The sequence below is a fragment of the Colobus angolensis genome, unplaced genomic scaffold (assembly GCF_000951035.1).
Source record: "Colobus angolensis palliatus isolate OR3802 unplaced genomic scaffold, Cang.pa_1.0 Scaffold113, whole genome shotgun sequence".
Classification (NCBI taxonomy): Eukaryota; Metazoa; Chordata; class Mammalia; order Primates; family Cercopithecidae; genus Colobus; species Colobus angolensis.
This window is the reverse complement of record NW_012112364.1, coordinates 4,102,152-4,123,184: the sequence shown is the minus strand read 5'-3', so window position 1 is coordinate 4,123,184 and position 21,033 is coordinate 4,102,152. Positions and strand designations below refer to the sequence as shown.

Below are 21,033 nucleotides of genomic sequence, written 5' to 3'. Positions count from 1 at the left end.
AAAAAAAAAAACAAAAACAAAAAACCTCTGCCACAAAATTAGTATGAAGATTCAATAAGGTGACAATTAGTCAATGAACTTCTAAAATGTATTAACTAAATGGAAGAAATTCAGGTCCCTGCCTCTGAAACATCTGACTTTCTCAATGCTGTCACAGCCTGGGTGACCACACATGGAGGTGGCCATGACAGTCCGAGGTTACAACTGCTATCTTGGTGTGATCAATAATAGCACTCCCTTCTTTCTTAACAGCATTTTGGAGCTGGGCATGGGGGCTCACGCCTATAATCCCTGCGTTTTGGAAAGCCAAAGCTGGAGGACTGCTTGAGGCTGAATGTTCGAGAACAGGCTGGGCAACAGAGTGAGATACCATCTCTACAAAAAAATTTAAAATTAGCTGGGCATGATGGCAGGCCCTGTAGTCCTAGCTACTTGGGAGGCTGAGGCAAGAGGACTGCTTCAGCCCAAGAATTTGAGGTTTCAGGGAGCTGTGATTGCACCACTGCCCTCTAGGCTGGGCGACAGAGTGAGACCCTGTCCCTCTCATCAAAAAAGGGTTTGGCTTGGACAATAGATCGTATTGTCACCCTATTGATAACTAACTTACTGAGTGCTTCATATGAGCCAAACACTACATTAGTTGTCCACAGCCGATGCTATACTGCCTTACCAAAGAGAGGAAGGTGTCAACTGCATTCTGGGGATAAATAAAAGTGGCAGTGTTTGTTGACCATGCATAGGAACAAAAATATTTTTAAAAATAGCTTTCCTATTATATGAAGCTAGCAACAGCATTTTGGAATGATTCTAGAAATAACATCAAAAAATACAAATGTTTGGCAAACATAGTTATCACCTGAATTCTCTGAATATTTTGTCATGAGCTTAAGTTGTAAGCATGTAGTCTCATAAACTTGCTAAGTATTCTCTAACATTTCACAATCTCACTAGTCTAATTTAAATAACATTACATTAAAAGTTTGGTATCAAATTCTTACAGAGCTAAGTCACTGTGATAAAATACCTTGTTTTACTTATGACCATTGCGAAAACGTCCCATGGTGAGAAGCTGTATACATATTAACAATTAAGACAATCTCTGGTACAAGTCTTTGTTATTGTAATAATTCAACTCATCCTGAAGCAGAGAACTCCTATCGCTGATGTTCCCCCTGGGCACACGAGAGGTCTAATGACAGAAAACTTGTTGAAACAAAGTCATCCAAAACAAGAAAATACTTCAGAGGCATAAAGCCAGGCACCAGGCTGCCAAGCAGCCGCCTGATTTCCCAGCTGATCCCACCCCACCCCTAGCTGTGTGTCACGGCACTACATTTCCTCACGTGTCTATAATGGAAAAACAACTCGATTGCATGTCTCAACTAGCTTGTTTTGATATAACCAGTAATCCAGATGGCACATAATCAATAAAATAAAAATGCTGGCTAGGCCCAAGGAGACAAAATCTTAAGTCTAAATCCACAGGAAATACTACTTTTCACTTAACTTTTAAGTGGTGCTTTCTAACAAACTAAATAAGATGATCTAACATTTAAAAAACCTTTAAAAATGCTTAGACTTTATCACAGACCCCACCAATGGCTTTAAGAAACATAGGTCAGATGGCTTTGAGTTTTGCAGGGTTCAACACTAAACATTTTAATGTGTGATAGGGATCAAACTTCCATTTTTTCTAAAACTATGCCAATAACACTGTGTTTTACAGTTTGCGTCCATTATTAAATTTGTCCGAAAGTTTTGAGGCAGGTATGGAGGCTTGTTAAATTTTAATTTTGAAATATTTATTCCATTTATTTTACATAAAGGAGCAGAAAAGTCTCAGACAAGTTCAATGACTGGTCTAAAGTCACCTGTGTATGGGTGGTGGGTCTGGGCTCAGATCCATCTCTACCGCCCTGTTCAATGCTCTTGTCTAGACATAATTGAGAAGTATTAACACTGAAAGTAAGAAAGTTCCAAAACAACCTAAACCTGCCAAAGTTAATCTAATGCTAGTTGCACTGTAATGTTTACCTTCGATTCTTTTTCATATCTCTTGAAGGAGGATGACAGGAGAAGATTTATTACAAGTCTGTATGTCTCCTTGGAAATAGAGCTTAAGCAATTTTAGCCTTGGGCTGACTTTCACAAACTAAGGTGAGAAACTAAATCTTATAATGATGCAGGACAGAAAAATTCTAAAATGAAAGCACTAGAATTTTACTGTTCTAAAAATAACACTTAAAGTAGATATGGGGCTTCCATTTTGTGAGACACATTGTCAGAAGTTTAGGTGATACATACGAAGGAATTGTTAACTAGAAAATACCTGGAAAAAGAAAATACTCACAATGTTGTAATACTGACTTGATCAACTCTAACTGAACTTTAAGGAAATTCTAAGGTGAAACTAATAGATCTACTGCCCCCCTCATTATTATTGCGTGATCTTTGGAAAATTACCTCCCCTGGCTGAGTCTAAGGTAGCCAGGGTAAGGAATCACAGTAACTACAGTAAGTCCGTACAGTGTGGACAACGAGATACCGGCCATCAACTTCACAGACTGCCAGACAGGACTAAATAAGAAAAAATGATGAGAGTGAGTGTTAACTTCTGTAACATTGTTTTAAAAATATTCAGTGAGAAAGACAACCAGAGCAGCAAACATTCTAGTGTAGTGGCTAATGGACAAAACTACACAAAAAATATCAGGTTCTCTCAACAATAAATTGGCTATATTTGGTGATTAGTAATGTAGCTAGGGTTGCAAAATTACCAGGAAAAAAAAAGATTTTAAAACAAGAAACACAGAAAGATTAAGAGGATAACACATAAGGAAGAAAGGAACTGCCCATCAGGGAAACGCTATGCTTTAATGCATCTAATAAAATATTCTCAAAACACAGAGAGCAAAAATGGATAGAACCAAGGGGAAATGACATATCTATCATTCTCATAGTAGAAGATTTATACCTCTAAATTTTTGCTGTATAAAAAAAATGAGTTATATCAAAGATCTAAACAATACAATTAAAAGGTTGACTTACCAGACTAGTATGAAACCACAGACCCAACAATTATAAATATACAATCCACTCAAGCACAGATGGAACATTTCTAAAAAACTGATGACACATGAAGCCATAAAATAAATATTAACAAACTACAAAGAATCAATACCACATAGGCCAATTAATTGCATGTACATGAGTAATGGCACTGAAGAAAAGGTAAATTAGTAAATGGTGTTGGGACAGTTTGCTATTCACAGGGAAGAAAGTAAAATGGATTCCTGTCTTATGCCAAACCCAGAAAGAATTTCCAACTTGATTAAAAATTGAAAGAGAAAAGAAAACATTAAAATGTTTAGAAGAAAACTGAAGAGGCTGGGCATGGTAGCTCACGCCTGTAATCCCAACACTTTGGGAGGCTGAGGTGGGAGGACCGCTTGAGGCCAGGAGTTTGAGACCAGCCTGGGCAACACAGTGAGACCCTGTCTCTATAAAAAATATAAAAATTGGCCGGGCACGGTGGCATGCCTATAAGCCTGGGTGAAAGAGCAAGACTCTGTCTCAGAAAAAGAAAAAAAGAAAAAGAAAAAAATATATGAAAACTATTAACTATAAAGATAAGATTGATAAATCCAATAATATGAACAGGAAAGTGAAAACACAAGCCATAAACTGAGACAAGACAAATGCCTAAAAAAGGATTATTATTTCAACTACCAAGAATTTCTGAAAATCAGTAAGAAAAAGACAAATTTCCAAGTAGGAAAATGAGCATGAGACAAAAAGACATCTGACAGAAAACAAAAATGGAAAGTGAGCCAGGGGTAGTGGCCCATGACTGCAGTCCCAGCTACTTGGGTGGCTGAGGCAGGAAAACTGCTTGAACCCAGGAGTTTGAGGAGCCAGCCTGGGCAACCTAGCAAGACCTTATCTCTAAATAAGACAAAACAGGAAAAAAAAAAAACCCAATAAAAAAACCCTTAAACGTAATCAGAGAACACCGCTGCTAATTCAGACCACAATAGCATTTCATTTTATAACCACAAAATGGGCAAAATTAAAACTTTTGACAATATTAAAAGTCAAAGAGGATGTTACATGATAGAAACCATTGCTGAGAGGAGTATAAATTAGTAGAAACATTTTGAAAAACAACTTGGCATTATCTCATAAACTTAAAAGACACGCACACCTTACGAATCCAGCAGTTTCAATCTTGTACATAGATATACAGAGGAAAGTGGAAGAATGTTCACCGCAGTAGCACATGAACTAGCAAAAACCTGGAAGGACCCGTGTGCCCCATGACAGGAGAATGAGTATATAAATGAAGAAATATTATCTGGAATTGAAATAAATATACTTTTTTTTTTAAATAACAAGATTATAAACAGCAAAATACCATTTTTGTAAAGTTCAAAAACAAAACTAAACCACACTTCTTAGAAATAAATAATGTGGCAAAAAATTGATTAAGAACTGAGCACTGTGCTTCCCTCTGGGAGGCGAGCGGGACAGAGATGGGTTCAGAGAAGAGCATGTGGTAATAATGTTTTATTTCTTAGGTTGGAGAATGGCTTCACAGCTGTTCTTTCGACAAATACTGTGTTATAACAGTAAATATTAAATAAAAGAGAAGTTCATTACTGGGAGAGGCATCTCCTCCTGCTCTCATCATTTATGAGAAGAATCTTCTCAACTGAAATGAGCCTCTTTATAGCTCCCTTCCACTATTCCTAGTAATATTGCTTTTCCTGGAATGACTTTCTTCCTTTACATGGTATCCTTCAAATAGCGTATGACAGATTTGAGTTTCATTTTTCTAGTCTAAAAATATCTTTTCTTAAACCCCTCCTAATGAGAAGTGGTTTCCAATTTTCACTAAAGCAGCAGCCGCCCCTCAGGATGGTTTCTAGTCCATCAGCATCACTGTAACACAGGCCCTCCGAAACGGATCAAACATACTGGGCCTGGCAGCCCAGCTCCAGGCAATATGCTGAGGACAAAGAAGCATTGTGGATAAAGATGAGGACAGTGGAAGTTCCTGTAGGGGCGGAGGAGTTAGTTAGAAACTGAGGAATTGCGGACAAAAGGGAACAGAGGCAGCTACTGTGGAGCAGGGGAGAGGTTGGGCAACCAAGCATCTGGACGACCCAGGGGCTGGGCTAAGTCAGTCAGGCCACACGCAGTCACACACCTGGGGAAAACTCCGTCTGAGAAAGTGGGATGGGAACAGAACCTTAGAAATGCAAAGGCAAGGTAAAAGTATTGGACTTTTGCTCATTTTCAGAAATTTACCTAAAACCTGATGTGAAGAAATTGCTAATCTACGGCACAGACTAATAGATCCTGCCTCCATTAGGAATCAGGATCTGGGGACAGTGAGAGAAAGAGGAGGAAACCTCTGAGGACCCAAATGACCTGGGCATCGGAGACAGCCTCGCTTCCCCCACGGGTGTGGGGGTGGTGGGTCGGGATGGGAATTACCTTAGTCCATTTTGTGTTGCTGCAACAGAATATCTGAGACTGGGTAAATCATAAAGAACAGAAGCGTGTGTAGCTTACGATTCTGTAGGCTAGGAACTTCAACACTGGGCAGCACATCTGGCAGCTCCTGGTGAGAGCCTTGTGCTGCATCAAAGCATGGCAGAGAAATGGAAGGGGAACCCGGTGCACATGTAAAGTGCAAAATAGAAGAGGCAACCTCCCTTCGTAACAACTTGCTCTCGTGGGAACTCATCTGTTCCCAAGAGAACTAACCCACTCCAGAGAGAACTAACCCAGCTTCCAGAGAGAGATACTACTCCATCTAAGGGACCTAATCACATCTCAAACGCACCACCTGCCAATACCACCACACTGAGGACCACGTCTTAACATAAGCTTCAGTGGAGCAAACCACGTTCTAACCACAGCAGGGGTGAAGGGGCCGGCGGTTAGACTGCACAGTGAGGTGCTTAGCATTTCCAATGCTGGGTATAAGGACTCAGACTGCCTTCTTTCCTTGAATCTAAGAACCCAATATTTGTAAAGAGCCACTGTGACTTCATGACAGATTTGGGGAGAGAACACACTATGCCACTGCTATAGCTTGAATATCTGTCCCCTCCAAAACCCAGGTTGAAATTTAAGCCCCAATGGGGCACTACTGAGAGATCACTGGCTCATGAGGGCTCTGCCCTCATAAATGGATCCATTGATTATAACGGATTAAGAGATGATCGTGGGAGTGGGACTGGTGGCTTTATAAGAAGAGAAAGAGAGACCTGAGCTAGCATGTGAGCACACTCAGACCCCTTACCATGTGAGGCCCTGTGCCACCTTGGGATTGCAGAGTCCCCACCAGTAGGAAGGTGCTCATCAGATATGGCCCCTTGACCTTGGACTTCTCAGCCTCCATAACTGTAAAAAACAGATTCATTTTCTTTATAAATTATCAATTTTCAGGTATTCTGAGGAACAGAACAGACTAATACAGCTATTAAATATAAATAGGTAACTAACAAGGGCATCCCACTTTCAGAATGATCAAAACATTAAAAAAAAGAAAGTTGCATCTTAGAAAGGTTTAGGAAGGACAAGAATCATGCTTCCAGGAGAATGGGGCCACCTATAGATAATTCTGAAGGACAAGAATCATGCTTCCAGGAGAATGGGGCCACCTATAGATAATTCTGTGCTAATATGGAGCAATGGCCAAGAAGTTACGCTGAAGGTCAAAAGCTACAAGCACTAAGAAGAGAAACAATGACCTTTGGGTCCTTAGGTACCCCAGCTCCACTAACGTAGCCTAAAATTGAAGGAGATTTATGGGAAAACCCATCAGACTGCTGATCCATATTAAGTTTATTATGGCTGAACACCTGAACTGCAACCAAGTCTGTACTCTTCTATACCTGTGGTATTGATTTTAAGATTAATTTACAATAAATTCTACTTCAGCTTTGATGTTGTAGCTTGTCAAGACGTTCTGAATCTTGAATGAGCACCTCTGGTATTTGTTATCTCCGACAGCTGCACGGCACCTGCAAATCTGATAAGCATACTTCTAATTCTTCCACCACAAGGAATTCATTGTCTATGCTATGATGCAGTTCTGATAAAATACTCGTAGGTGTCAATAAGTCACTGATTATCCTCTATCTGACACCTCTCTGGAATATATTTCATAATGTTACAAAAATCCTTTCCTGAAATGCAGCAGGATAGGAAATTAGGCATAAACAGGCAACCCTGTTATTTTTTCCCTGTGAGATTAAATGTCATTTATTTACAAAGACTTAGATTTTAGAGAATTAACTTCTTATCCTTAAGGCTAGGACAGCCCTCAAAATTAAAAAATAAATAAATAAATAAAAAACCTCCTTGGTGCCTTCATTAGCGACAAGAAGAGGCAGGCCCTTGAGAAGCTCAAAGCGTTTACATGTCTCTTGCCTTTGGGCACGCTTTCCATTCTCCATGAGAATCACAAAATGTTAGATTCTTTAGAGACTATGTCTGTAAGTCCCTTAAGGGCACTGGATCCGTCTTCTGTGTTTGAAACTTAAATTAATTCAAAGCAGCTTAGTGCTTTCTTCCTATCTCATCTTTCTTGGATTAGATTTTGGGTTTACTCTTGGTTTCTTGCATCTAGTTCAACAATGCATCTTGTTACAGAAGAATTTAGTAAGAATACAGGCACTGGGAAGCTCTCTCCTTTTGGACCTTACATCACACTTGGAGCAGTGACTCCAGCCCTTCTTTGGCAATTAAAAAAAAAATTGACATTTGTATTTGTGGTAAATTTCCACCCCAGATTTTTCAAAAACGTGACTACTGGGCAAGGCTCCCGGTCCTCCTGTGTAGTCACCAGGCCCGCCCTCCCCGGCCCTGCACCACGCACTCTCACTTCCTCCGAAACCTCAGACTCCTCAGAAACCGCTCCCGGCGGCGCTGGGGCTCCCCAGTCTCCCACACTGGGTGGCGCCTCCCTCGGCCTGACCCTGCGGAACCCTCGGAAGCGGATACCGCCTTCACCGACCCCTGCCTCCCACCCTGCCCCCTCACCAGCTGTGTACTTGTCTGCGGGCTGCTGGGGCGCCAGGGCTGAGGCCGCCCCGCAAGAGTGGCTGGAGAGAGGCCGCGCGCCCGGGATGAGGGGCGAGGGCCGAGCCCCCGGAGCCGGAGCCCGCCTCTCCAGGAAGCCTCTCAGGCTCTACCCTCACCCCTGCAATCCGCTTCCTCCCTGACACCAGGGTGATTCTCTGGGAGTAAAAATGTGATGCCCGCCTGAAAGCCTTGACTGGCTTTCCCCTCCATTAGCATCCAAACTCCCAACTGTGCGGCGCAGCCCCAGCAGCAGCAGCAGACCCAACTCACATGCCCGCGCCTTCCCCTAACTCCTCGGCCCTCAGCTCCCGGCTCCTGGCCAGGCCTCCCCAGCAGTCTGGAGGCTGCTTTGCCTTCGGGCGGCAACACCCTAGTCAGGCTCCGTCTCAGTCCCCCTAGGAATTGAAGACCACGGGCAACGGGATGCTGCCTGACTTACTCTTGGTTGTTTCTCGGATGCTGAGAATGGAGACTGGTAAATATGAAAACTCAGGGTTTTCTGACTGAAGGGCCTCTCTGTCCTCAGTAAGCGTTTTTTAGTGGAACGGATGAGTACTGCGGAGAGCTGACTGGTGAATGCCGCTTTTCTCTCTTTTTCCCAGGCCGCCTTCCTCCTGCACTCCTCTCCCCAGCCTCCCCCGTTCCCCAGGCAGAGCCCTCCTGGCCCTGACTGTGCGCAGGGCTCCGCTCTACAGCACCTCAGGCAGGGAGCAAGCACTGAACTCCCATCGTTCCCAGCCCCAAAGCGCACGGCCATAGACGGATTATGCTATCACTTGGTAGGGGATGCCCGTCTGTGTTACTGGCCAAGTCTACATAATTCCCAGAACAATTCTTTGTAGATTAGCGGATGGGTAGTTAATTGGATCACAAATTTGACGCCTTAATAACTGAAATATATTATACTGAAGAGTCACTCAGATTACTTATCCACAATATGATTCATTCTTCTTCTTTTTTTTTTTTTTTTTTTAACAATCTCACTCTGTTGCCCAGACTGAGACTCTGTTGCCCAGTGGCGCAATTTCGGCTCACTGCAAGCTTTGCCTCCCAGGTTCAAGTGATTCTCCTGCCTGAGTAGCTGTGACTACAGGCATGTGCCACCACAACTGGCTAACTCTTGCATTTTTAGTGGAGACAGGGTTTCACAGTGTTGCCCAGGCTGGTCTTGAACTCCCAAGCTCAAGTGATCCACCTGCCTCAGCCTCCCAAAGTGCTGGGATTACAGGCATGAGCCACTGTGCCTGGCCAGAAGATCACTGATTATTCTACAGATAAAGTCCAAAAAAAAAAGAAATGACCAAATAATATTACACATCTGGAGACATAATCAGAAGAAGAGTCACAAATAAAGGTGGTTAAGGTCCTTCTGTTTCTAATTCTATTCGTCCCCTCATTTAATTTCTTTTAGTGTTTTGTGTGTGTGTGTGCGCGCGCGAAACAAGATTCTAGGTGCTAAGGATTCACAGATGAATACAATTTACATTTGGACTGGGGGTACGTACAGTCTGAGGGGGAAAAATATCAGTTCACATAATACGGTTCTAGTATAATCAGAATTCCAAGGGAAGGGAAAGAACGCATCTTCCAATGTACACGTGGACAGTAAACAGCACAATGTACAACTTACACCTAACTTAGTATAAGGTACCTCACACTTTAATTCAAAAATCTTTAATATTAGAATGCATCATTGAAATTTAAGCCTTAAAATTAAGGACTTTTCAGACTAAGCATCACAGAGATGCTAAGCATACTGGCAAAATATGGCATGCGGTTTAGTTTAATGAGACAACATAAAAATTCAGACCAAGAAAATAAATATTCAGAAGCAAAGGCTTTTTAGAAGTGAGACACGATGGAATGCCTAATCTACTACAGAGCTTGTTTCTTCATCTGGAAAATGCGGATAAAGTGTTTTCCTTGTGGGGTGGTCATGGGGACTCAATGGTAGATTACCAGGCATATAATAAAGGGTAGCTACTTTTCGACACATGACTACATGCTAAGACTAGGATTTAACAGGCTGGCAAAAGAAAAGATAGGGAATCAGGAAGAAAAGAAGCAATAAAAGGTTTGTTACTAACAGAGGGTGAGTTCCGAGAAAGCAAGAAGAGTTCAACTTATCCAGGACGTCATAAACGCCAACTATCACAACCCGAAGGCCAATATGACAAGATTACTGTTCCTACCTGTCCAGTCTGATAGTGTCTGGCAAATTGGTTAACTACTCGATAATCATTTGCAAAGTACTCCATCAGAATAGAAGGAACCTCAGCAAAATCAGTAGGGCATCTGGTCCCTAAAACAAGAAAAAAAAAAAAAAGTTGGCATGAATCAAATCGATATATTTATCTTACTTTTTATGTACCCTTTAAAACTTTTATTTGTACTTCTGATGAACTGTAAGTTTTAATTCATTAAATCAATATTTTTCTTCTATAAATTTACTGTACATATTTGCAGAAAAGTTTATTATAATCCTATATATTTTCCTTTATATCAAAATTAAAACAAAATATTTGCACAGCTGCCAAAACACCTTATAAAGCAATGGCTCACACCTTTTACAAACAAACCTGTCTTCAGCTATGCTGACTATACGTGAAACAAAGTAAAACATTTCTAATATTAACATAGCGTTTGTATTTAATTCACTAAATTCCATTACCTAATACTTTTATCCTTCCTTTGTTTTACAAGTACTTTATTTTATTCATTTATCGCTTTTTGTAACAAAGTCAATTCTCAGTGAGGAAAAGAAATATTTCAAACTCAAAATTACTTAAAGTGACAGATCCTGTAAGAAATTTAGATGACATTTAATGATTCTGTTCAGCGCACCTACAGTCTTTTCAATGCCTTCTCCTTGTCCAAAATACTGTGTGTAAAGTTAGTTAATAAATGCTGGATGCCGACAATTCACTAGTGGTCTAATGCTGACCATATGTGATAGGGAGCTTAAGACTTAAGGATAAGACAACGAAGAGAAAAGTCCGTAGTATCATAAAATATGGCCACGTATTTAGCGGCATAAAAACTACAAAGCAGAACTATGATTTCATACAGGGGAAAGATTAAAAGGACTTCATCATACTTGTTAAGCATGCTTTATTTAAATTAAAAGTTAAAAGGACTTCATCATACTTTTTAAGCATGCTTTATTTTATTTTCTGATTTTGAATATAAAGAGAGACCATTCACTTACTTATTAACTCTGTGGTAGGTATTAAAGAGATACCTTTTTATTCACACACACAGAGCCACAAACTTAAATTCAATACAAAACACTGTAAAATGTAAAAAGGGACAAACTTGACAACAGATTATTCTCTGGTGAACGCTGTTAGCAAGCATGGGAAAAAGCACTGGAAGATCAGGCTGCACAACTATGGGGAAGACAGGATGAGGCAATCTGAGATAAAGACCACAGGACATGGTAAAATGATCACAATTTCCAAATAAAAAGCCCCTTTCCCAATTTAAAAGAAAATGCATGTTTGTAAAGGATTGTAGTAAATAAAAGCCCTCCTCATGGCTCACCAGTGACATGTTGGTAACGAGTACGTCCTAGCATTGAATGCATGGCATGTCCCATTTCATGGAAAAGATTTTCCATCATGCCAGGAGTTAGCAAAGTTGGAGAACTCCTTGAGGAACGGGGAAGATTCAGCATAAGAACTACAACTGGGAGTTGATAGTCTCCATCTTCCTTTAGCCTGCCTCCACGGATAGTGAAATGGCAATCCTTTAAGAATCAGAAAACATAAAAGGAAAAGAAAGTATTTGGTAATGTGAAGAGTAAAATAGTCTTAATGAATATAAAATTTCACCAAAATGTGTGAGTGCAAACTTTAATTATATTCTTATTCTATCTATTTACATATACACAGCTTTTCTTGACATTTTTTATTCTGCTAAAATTTTAATTTTTTAAAACATTAAGAACACATTCAGTTTATATGGATTAATTCATTAATTTGGTCCCAAAACATGCATTGAAATGATGCTGTGCCACATGCTGGAAGCAAAGTCAGCAAAGAACATAGGAAGGGACACTAACATTTATTCTGAGTCCCTACTATGTGTCAGATAATGAACTAGTAAGTACTTTCCGTGTCTCTTGGCTATTTTTTTTTTTTTTTTTCATTTTTTAAGATAGGGTCTTGCTCTGTCACCCAGGCTGGAGCGCAGTGTTGTGATCACAGTTCACTGCAGCCTGGACCTCCAAGCCATCCTCCTGCTTCGGCCTACTGATTGGCTGGGACTACAGTGTGCTCCACCACACCCAGCTAAGTTTTTAGATTTTTTTGTAGAGATGAGAGTCTTACTATGTTGCCAGGGCTGGTCCTGAACTCCTGGGCTGAAGTGATCCGCCAGCCTCAGCCTCCTGTAGTTCTGGGATTACAGGCTGGAGCCACCACGCCCAGCTTCTCTTGATTTTTATCAGTTGAACGAGATGGGATCTAAACTAGTGTAAAGCAAGGGATCCGGATCTAGAGTAACTTACTCTGAAATAGGCACTACACTGAGACTCACATACACTGTATCACTTACTCTCCACAACAACCCAGTGTAGCAGGTATCTCACTTTTCAGATGATAAAACTAAAACTAGTCTTAGAATTATTAAATATGTCCAAGGACACCTAGCTAGAATTGCCGCACCTTGGATCTGAACCCAGGCTATTAGGAGCAAGGGCTCCTAATCACTAAGTTGAGTCTTCACCACCCACCCATTTAAGCAAAGAGGAAGAACACTGGCCGCAGAGTCTGGTGACCTGCACCCTGTTCCTACCTTTCACACCTACTAGCCAAATCATCTTGGAAAATAATTTGCCTGTGCAAGCCTCATCTCTAAAATGCTTCCTTGTCAAATCCCACAGTGGCTGTCCAGAATTCATAAGCTCACATCTGTTAAAATCTGTGCTTTGGAAATTGTGACTCACTATTCAAATATAAGATACGTTATTTCTGTTATCACTTATAACCTAAACTCCTGACAGTTCCCATCAAGCTACATGAAACTGCTAAAGCTGACTGGCTGTCAAAGTCAGCCGACGCTAAAGAAAAGGAGATGAGCTGCCTCAAGTCTTCCACAAACGGAGCTACTTGGTGGTTGGTAAGGTTTCCACGTGGAATATCTTCTGCAGTTTTAGAATAGGTTCATTGTCAAGTATGAAAAAGAGTTAAAAGTTGGGGATCTGATCGGGAGGTATGTCTTCAAGTCCTAGCACTTATGGCCGAGTAGCTTAACCTCTCTGGCTTCAGTTTCCTCATAATGTGAGTACCTAGTCAAAAGGTTGAGGTGAACATTAAAAGGCTGATGTGTATAATGGACTCAGTGCACTGGTTGGCACAAATAAGGATTCATAAAACGTCAGCTGTCATCATTACTATAATTAATACCATGATCCAGATAAAAGTGACAAATACAGACTGATGTAATTATTTCCATAAACTTTTTAACTTTAAAATGCTATCTTAATTTCAAATGTATATATTTGGTAACCATCATTAATAACTTTTAAATATCATGGAATTTAAAAAATGATACAAAGTTCACATTAATACAAATGAAATGCTGATCAGTCCTAGAGAGACCAGTTTATAAAGAAAGGATCACCTGATGTGGCTTGTCTGCTCGCTGAAAAAAATCACAGTAAATGTACCCCAACAATCCTTCAGATTCATGAACGACAGCCTAGAAAAAAAAAATTTTAATTTGGTGGTAAATTAGGCCATCCAATTCTCTAAAATCCCTAGCACAAGAATCTGTACGTTAAACACCCACAGCCACACATATAGACATTTTAATTACATTCTACATCCCGTATTGTCTCGAGATAGATTCTCTTTTCCCCGCATCCTCTTCTGCTCCATCTCTTGAATGATTTTGGTTTTGGAATTCTGTGTCCAGGAGAGGAAATCCTCCTCATGAGGGCCTTCTGTCCTGACTGCCTATCCTCTACAACACCTTTACTAACCACCACAAGAGTTGAGAAGAAGTGCTGGCTGGACAGTTTTAGGAGCAAAAGTATTTTTCCTTCAAATCCTGGAATGTCATGATATATGCCCAAGCAAATTATAATCCTTGAATTTGAAAACACCACAATGCAGCTCCCAGTTTGAGTTAAAAATCAGCAATATCACTATCTATCCCCTCTCCAAGAGGCAGAGCTTATAGGAGAGACTCAACCGCTACTCTCCATCTTGCCTTCTTTGTTCTTTCAGAATTTAATGATTCCATCAAAGAGAACCCCGATTTTGTGCTTTAAAATTACCTGTAAGTACATATTCATTGTTCATCAAACATCTATGAAGCACCTACTTGGTGCCGGGAACTGTTCAAGACACTTGGGACACAGAAGTGAACGCAACTGACAACAGGGCTGGCCCCCAGTGGAGTGCACATTCTGCACTTCTGGGGAAACCTCTTCATCACCCGCATTTTGTCCTCTTAGTCTCCTCTTATAAACTTTTCTTTTTATTATATCTCAGCATTTTATCAATCTCTAGCTTTTTTGGAAGTTTGTAATACAGCTATTGAAGTAAATCAATGTAGTGACGAACGTCCTCCCACCCTGACTCTCCTTCCAATCCCACCACCACACCTACTCTCCACTCACAAGACGTGGCCAACCGAGAGACAATGAGATTGTTTACATTTTTTAAAATAGAGTGAAGAAAGCAGTGTGGTAAGCATGCTAGCAAAAATCAAACAACAAAACAATACAATGCCTTAGTGACAAACACAGGTCAACAAAGCCTCAAATCCTACGAGGAAAAATTTAAAATATTCATGCCTCAAATAAAGTGGGCCCTCACAGGAGAAAGATGATTGCTAGGTTTGAAGTTATTATCAAAGAAGTTATATAAATCAGAACACAGGACGTAAATGAGTATCTGATGCAAACATAAGCCCCTACAACATGGGATGGGGGTTGGAAAGAAAAAAAGTCACTCATGCAATGGATTTGGGAATTCACCAAAAGGGACACACAGCACTGAAGGTACATACCAAGTAATGGCCAATTTTCCTCTAACTAGAATTCAACTTTCTATCAAGTTCCAAACAACTTTTTTAGAAAACTCTGCTGTTTTATGTTTAGATCCTTTATACAGTGTCCTAAATCAAAAGTGCAACTTGGATTTTTTTTTGTGAAGCAGAAATAAGGCAGGGGACACACTCAATCAGGGCAAAGTTAATGTAAACATGAAACTGCTGTTGACTCAACTCCCAAACCGAAAGGGCTAACGCATGCAACTGCAGGCTGAGCGGGAGCTCACCAGTTTTCGGACGTCTTCACTCCACACCTCTCCTTTTGCAGGCTGCTCTGCATACAATGAAATCCCCAACAGTCTGTTTAGCAAAATATTCAGGCCTTCCATGCATGCTCCAAGAGAGAAAAATGGGCAATATAGGCTGGGCTCAATATTATACCTAAGAGAAGGAAGAGAGGTTCAACAGCATCTTTGTTGATTTCAATTTCTGAAGGTAAATTCAATTAACTTTTCATTTAATTCTTAAGATCACTGGAGCTAAAGAAGGATTCAAAACATAAAAGTGCATATATATCATTTGAGGGGTTTTCAGACAGCGTCCTTCAGAATGACAGTCTGATTATTACTAGTGTTAGTCATAAGTCAGTAATTAAGGTAGACATATCATTCCCTAATCTTTGTCCCTTCCATTTTATTTACTCCTTTACTAACCCAATTAAGCACTGTCTCAACTGCTCACTGTATACATACTTATATGCAAGACATGACCAGTTTCAGTTATAATGGTAACTCTTACCTCATAAGTTATATTCTAGAAACTCATGACTTATATCACATAAATATTAAATGAATAAAAACCCTGAGGCACATTAAGTGAATTTAAAGTTCTCATCCAGTAAAATATTCATTTATGAAAAAAATGCCTGCAATATAAAGAATAAGATCTTAATTTATCTGTTTTATAGTTAGATATCTTAAATTAAGGACAACATAACTAGTAAGGTGAATTACTCTTCACCCAAAATTAACTTTTTCTGTTCTATATATTCCAACATAAACCAAAACAAATTCAAAATATGTGATTTGAATGTTTACATTTGAGTCATTAAGTCAAGCCAAAATATATAACCACAGCCAAAAATAATGGCTCTAGAATATTGTAGGTCTTCATTATACATCTACATTTTGGGATTACCAAAATATACATTTTTTTTTCAATTGGCTTTATTTGTGATTCTAGAACTGCACATTTCGTTCCATAAAATAAGAGTCCCTACAAATTTATATATAAAATATATACAAACATAGTTACTACTAAATGAATGAGTTTAGCAAGTGAACATAAATTGCACAACAAATGAGACTTTGGCTATGGACATCCACAAATTTACACCTTAATTTCTGACTGATTTTTCATTAAACAGAATCCTAGTGTTGAAAGAGACATTCGTGACCAGTGCCCTCGCTCCCTGGTTCGTTCACTCAAGCATGCTATCAGCAAACCTGCGGGGTGCTAGAGGAGAGGAATCAAGAGCCTTTGTGTCTAAGCAACTGGCACTGAAGGTGGCAGAGAAGTGAACCAACTACACTGTGTCTTGGGCCTGGAGCAGTGGGCACACAGCCGGCGCTCAATAGGCAGTGCTGAAGGATGAATGAATGAGCACTGCACAATGGGAGAGCAAAGGAGAGCGTGATGACTTTACTACTGGAGTGCAGAGTAGCACCAGGGAAAGCTTCTCGGATAGGAATTAAGAAGAATTGGCCAGGTGCTGTGGCTCACACCTATAATCCTAGCACTTTGGGAGGCTGAGGTGGTGGATCACAAGGTCAGGAGTTCAAGACCAGTCTGGCCAATATGGTGAAACCCCATCTCTACTAAAAGTACAAAAATTAGCCGGATGTGGTGGTGGCTGCCTGTAATCCCAGCTACTCGGGAGGCTGAGGCAGAGGATTGCTTGAACCCAGGAGGCAGAGGTTGCAGTGAGCTGAGATCACGCCACTGCACTCCAGCCTGGGCGACAGAGTGAGATTCTCCATCTCAAAAAACCAAACAAACAGAATCAGACTTTGCAAGGCAGGGCTGGGATGAGGAATGGAAAATGGGAATCATAATAGGAATTCTGGGCAGAAGCAACAGTGTAACTAAAGTATGATGGCATAAAATAGCCCGGTAACTTCTAAAAAGGATGTGGTTAAAGACGAAGCAGTTACCAACGCAGAGATAAATGGGGAAAGAATGGGAGCAGTCTGGAAAAGGCAGGCAGGGGCCAGAAAACAGAGGGCCTGGTCCACTAAGCTGAGGAACCGGGACCATGCACCACAGGCCACGGCCTCTAAGCTTCCTCACCAGTGCACACTAAAACAACTTTTGAGTATTCAACCTTCTATAAGTACATTTATAAAGTATACTCCTGTGGTATTGTTTTATCACACTGCAAAAAGGAGACTTTTTATAAGTTGAGATAAAGAAAAATAAATATACATAGAATTTCTAATATTTTATGACTACACTCTCAATGAATTGCTTACAGATGCCATTTGGGAGACAGCTTCTGTAGGCCACAGTGGAGCATCTGGTGTTTTCTGGAATGCTGCACAGTAGACAGCGTGGAGGGTGGAATGCAGGAGGGAGGGAGGGCTGACAGGAGGACAGACTTCCCCGCTTCAGAGGGTGAATTCTGACGGAGGGCAGTGGGGTCAGGGATGAATGTATTTTTTCCTTTGAAATGCAAACGTCTCAGGACTGTGTGAGTGACTGGATTTGGAGGGTGATGAGAAAGACAGAACAATCTAGAATAACACTCAGGTTTCTGGCTTGGACAAATAAGTGGGATGCTAGAGTCACTGAATCAGCCAGCGCAATGAACACAAAAAAAGGAAGAGGGGAATCTGGGTGTGTTTGTGGGAGAAGAGAGGAGGGTGAGGTGTAATGATGGGAGGAGGATGGAGGGCTCACAGAAAATAGACTCTGTTTTGGAGACACCGACTGTGAAGTGCCCATGAGATGCCAGACACTCAGGACTCAAAGCTAAGGAGAACAAGGAGACTTCGCTGTCTGGATGTCAGAGCTATAGAGGGAGACAGGGCCATAAGGGAAGGGCGATGCAGGCTGAGAAGAGGGTAAAGGGTAGACCCCTGAACTATCAGAGGGAGGATTGGGAAGGAAGACAGAGCACAGTTCAGAGCTACTGAAGAGCTAAGAGAAAGGAGCACCACGGAAAGAGGGGAGAAAATAAATTATCAAAGGAAGTGGTCCAGGCTTGAGGTTTCCACTCCTGCACATGAGAAGGTGGAAAGTCACCCCTCCATCCTAACAAGCAGGAAGCTGAACAAACTGAAAACAAAGAATCTTCTTAGATTCGGCAGAGAATCAAGGCCACAGAGCAAACTGCTGCCCCCAAAACTGGAAAGACAGGTAGGCAGACATAGAGAACCACACCACAACTTCACAGAGCAGAAACCTCCCACAGAACCCACTCCCAAGGCAAGAATGTCTAAACTATAATTGGTTATAAAAAGCAATTCACTTTTTTGTTGCCAGATAATAAAAACTAACCCAAAAATAAAGGAGAATAAAAAGAAACTTTACATATTAAAATTATACCCTTCTTAAGATTATAATGAACATATGACATTTATCTTTATGGAAAAGAAACACAGTAAAGCTAATAGCACAGCTTAGTTTACTAAACTATAACCTAAAAGTATTTACTGACTTATCCAATGACCATGACACTCGTATGTGTTAGGCAATTTCCACAATTTATCTTGGAAAATTTAAGCATAGAATATAAGTTTATATAATATTACACTAAAATGATTGGGAACAAATGAATTTCTAAACTCCCCGTTTTAAAATAAAAACACCTCAAAAATAGTAACAATGGGCAAAAAGTATACTGTCTTGCCCCCTGGCTCCCTATGCCCACCCCCAGAGGCAAATATCTTGTGTATCCTTCCAGGCATTTTCTATGCACATTCTTAGAAGTTTATGCATGTAAACTTTATGTATATATAAACTTACTTTGGCACAAACAGAATCATACCATTCACACCATCTCGCAATTTCATTTAACATAAAACTATATCAATGATATGTATTTTTTACACATATATTTTTCATAAGAATATAACTTGGAATACTTTCCAGTTTAGTATATAAAGCTCTATCCTGTTTTCTTTCATGGGTGTAGTCATCCACAGCAAACACATGACAAAGCTTATTTCATGCATCTCCTGCTGTGTTGTACGTGAGCAGAGAGGAGGCAAGGCCAATGAGAGCCTGAAGCATCAATGGGGGAAGGATCTGACCACTGACTTCGTTTGGAATTTCTCACACATAGGGATTATTAAAGGGTCCCAGACTTTTCATCAGTTTTATCATTGATTTTACTTTCTTTACAGAAAATGCATCCCATGAGTCCACACCCAGAGCTCACTTCCCTGCCTTGGTCTGCCTCTGTTCCTTTTAACTGACAGTAAGCTGCTGTTAGTTTATCTGATAAAATGATGCCGTAGTGAAATGTCCTTGTCACACCCACACAAGCCTATCCACAAGATAAACTGAAGAAATGACATTGCTGCAAAGAGTATGAGATCTTAAATTTTTTGATAGGTATTTCCAAATTGTCCAAAAAAAAAAAAAAAAAGCTGTTCTAACTTACATTCCTACCTACGGTGTATGAAAATACCTAGTGCCCTCACTCTTGCCAATGTAATTCTGTATGTTTCTTTTAATGCTTCCTTTATTTTCCTTCTTTGGGTAGGTGTGCTGCATTTCCTTTTTCTTTCTAATCATTTGATATCTTAGTGATATCTATAGTCTATATTTTAGCTTCTCTGGTGGTTTCTCTATTGTTTTTTAATTTTTTTTTTTTTTTTTTTTTTGAGACAGAGTCTCACTCTATCACCCAGGCTAGGGTGCAGTGACATGATCTCAGCTCACTGCAACCTCCACCTCCCGGGTTCAAGCGATTCTGCTGCCTCCTAATTTTGATACTTTTGGTAGATACGGGCCTCTGTTGGTTTTAAAATAAACATTTTTTGGTTTAGCAATTTTAAATAATATTTACTGATTCCCCTCCTCCTGCCTTGCCCTCCTGATCCGTCTTGTTGTTATATATAGATATAGATATATTGATGCTCTTTTTCTTAATTTTGCTAGGCACCAGAGAGGAGAATAGAGATATGCCCTTCATTTTGCCACTGTTTACTGGATATCCCCAGAATGCATACAATGGAGGAATAGCTGCTATTAGTAGTAAGGAAGAGGAGAGAAATGACAAAATCCTGTGCTTTAGAAAGATTATTCTGGCAGTGGTATGCAGGTCAGTTTAAAATGCAAAGATTCACGATTGTTATAGCAAGAGAAAGTTCAATATAGTTTGTGTATCTCTTATCCAAAATGCTTGGGATATGTTTTGGATTTTGGATTTTGGAAAATTTGCATATACATAATGAGATATCTTGGGAATGTGACCTATGTCTAAACATGAAATTTATGTATGTTTCATATACACCTTATACACATAGCTTGAAGGTAATTTTACAAAATATTTTGAATAATTTTGTGCATGAAACAAAATTTTAACTGTATTTTCACCACAATCTGTCACATAAGATCCACTTGTAGTGTCATGCTGGCACTCAAAAAGTTTTGGATTTTGGAGCAGTTCAGATTAGAAATGCTTGACCTATATTGCAAATATGTTATCCATTTTTCCCTAAATTTAATGTACAAATAGCAAATTATCACTATCAAATGATGATGATGGTGATGGTGGTGATGATGATGACAGTCATGATGATGGTGATGGTGATGATGATAGTGATGGTGATGGTGATGATGGTGATGATAGTGATGGTGATGGTGGTGATGATGATGATAGTGATGATGATGGTGATGGTGATGATGATGATGACAGTGATG

At 40.2% G+C, this 21,033-nt stretch overlaps 1 protein-coding gene across 1 annotated transcript in view; it reads right to left on the bottom strand.

The window, feature by feature from the left end:
- MIPEP (mitochondrial intermediate peptidase) overlaps positions 1-21,033 on the bottom strand; it is a 151,785-nt gene that overhangs the window by 86,075 nt on the left and 44,677 nt on the right. The window contains exons 11-14 of the mRNA XM_011958800.1: positions 15,390-15,543; positions 13,726-13,803; positions 11,644-11,848; positions 10,293-10,402 (exon numbers count right to left, since the gene is read on the bottom strand). Coding sequence (XP_011814190.1) covers positions 10,293-10,402; positions 11,644-11,848; positions 13,726-13,803; positions 15,390-15,543 — 547 coding nt within the window. The remainder of the gene's footprint in view (positions 1-10,292; positions 10,403-11,643; positions 11,849-13,725; positions 13,804-15,389; positions 15,544-21,033) is intronic.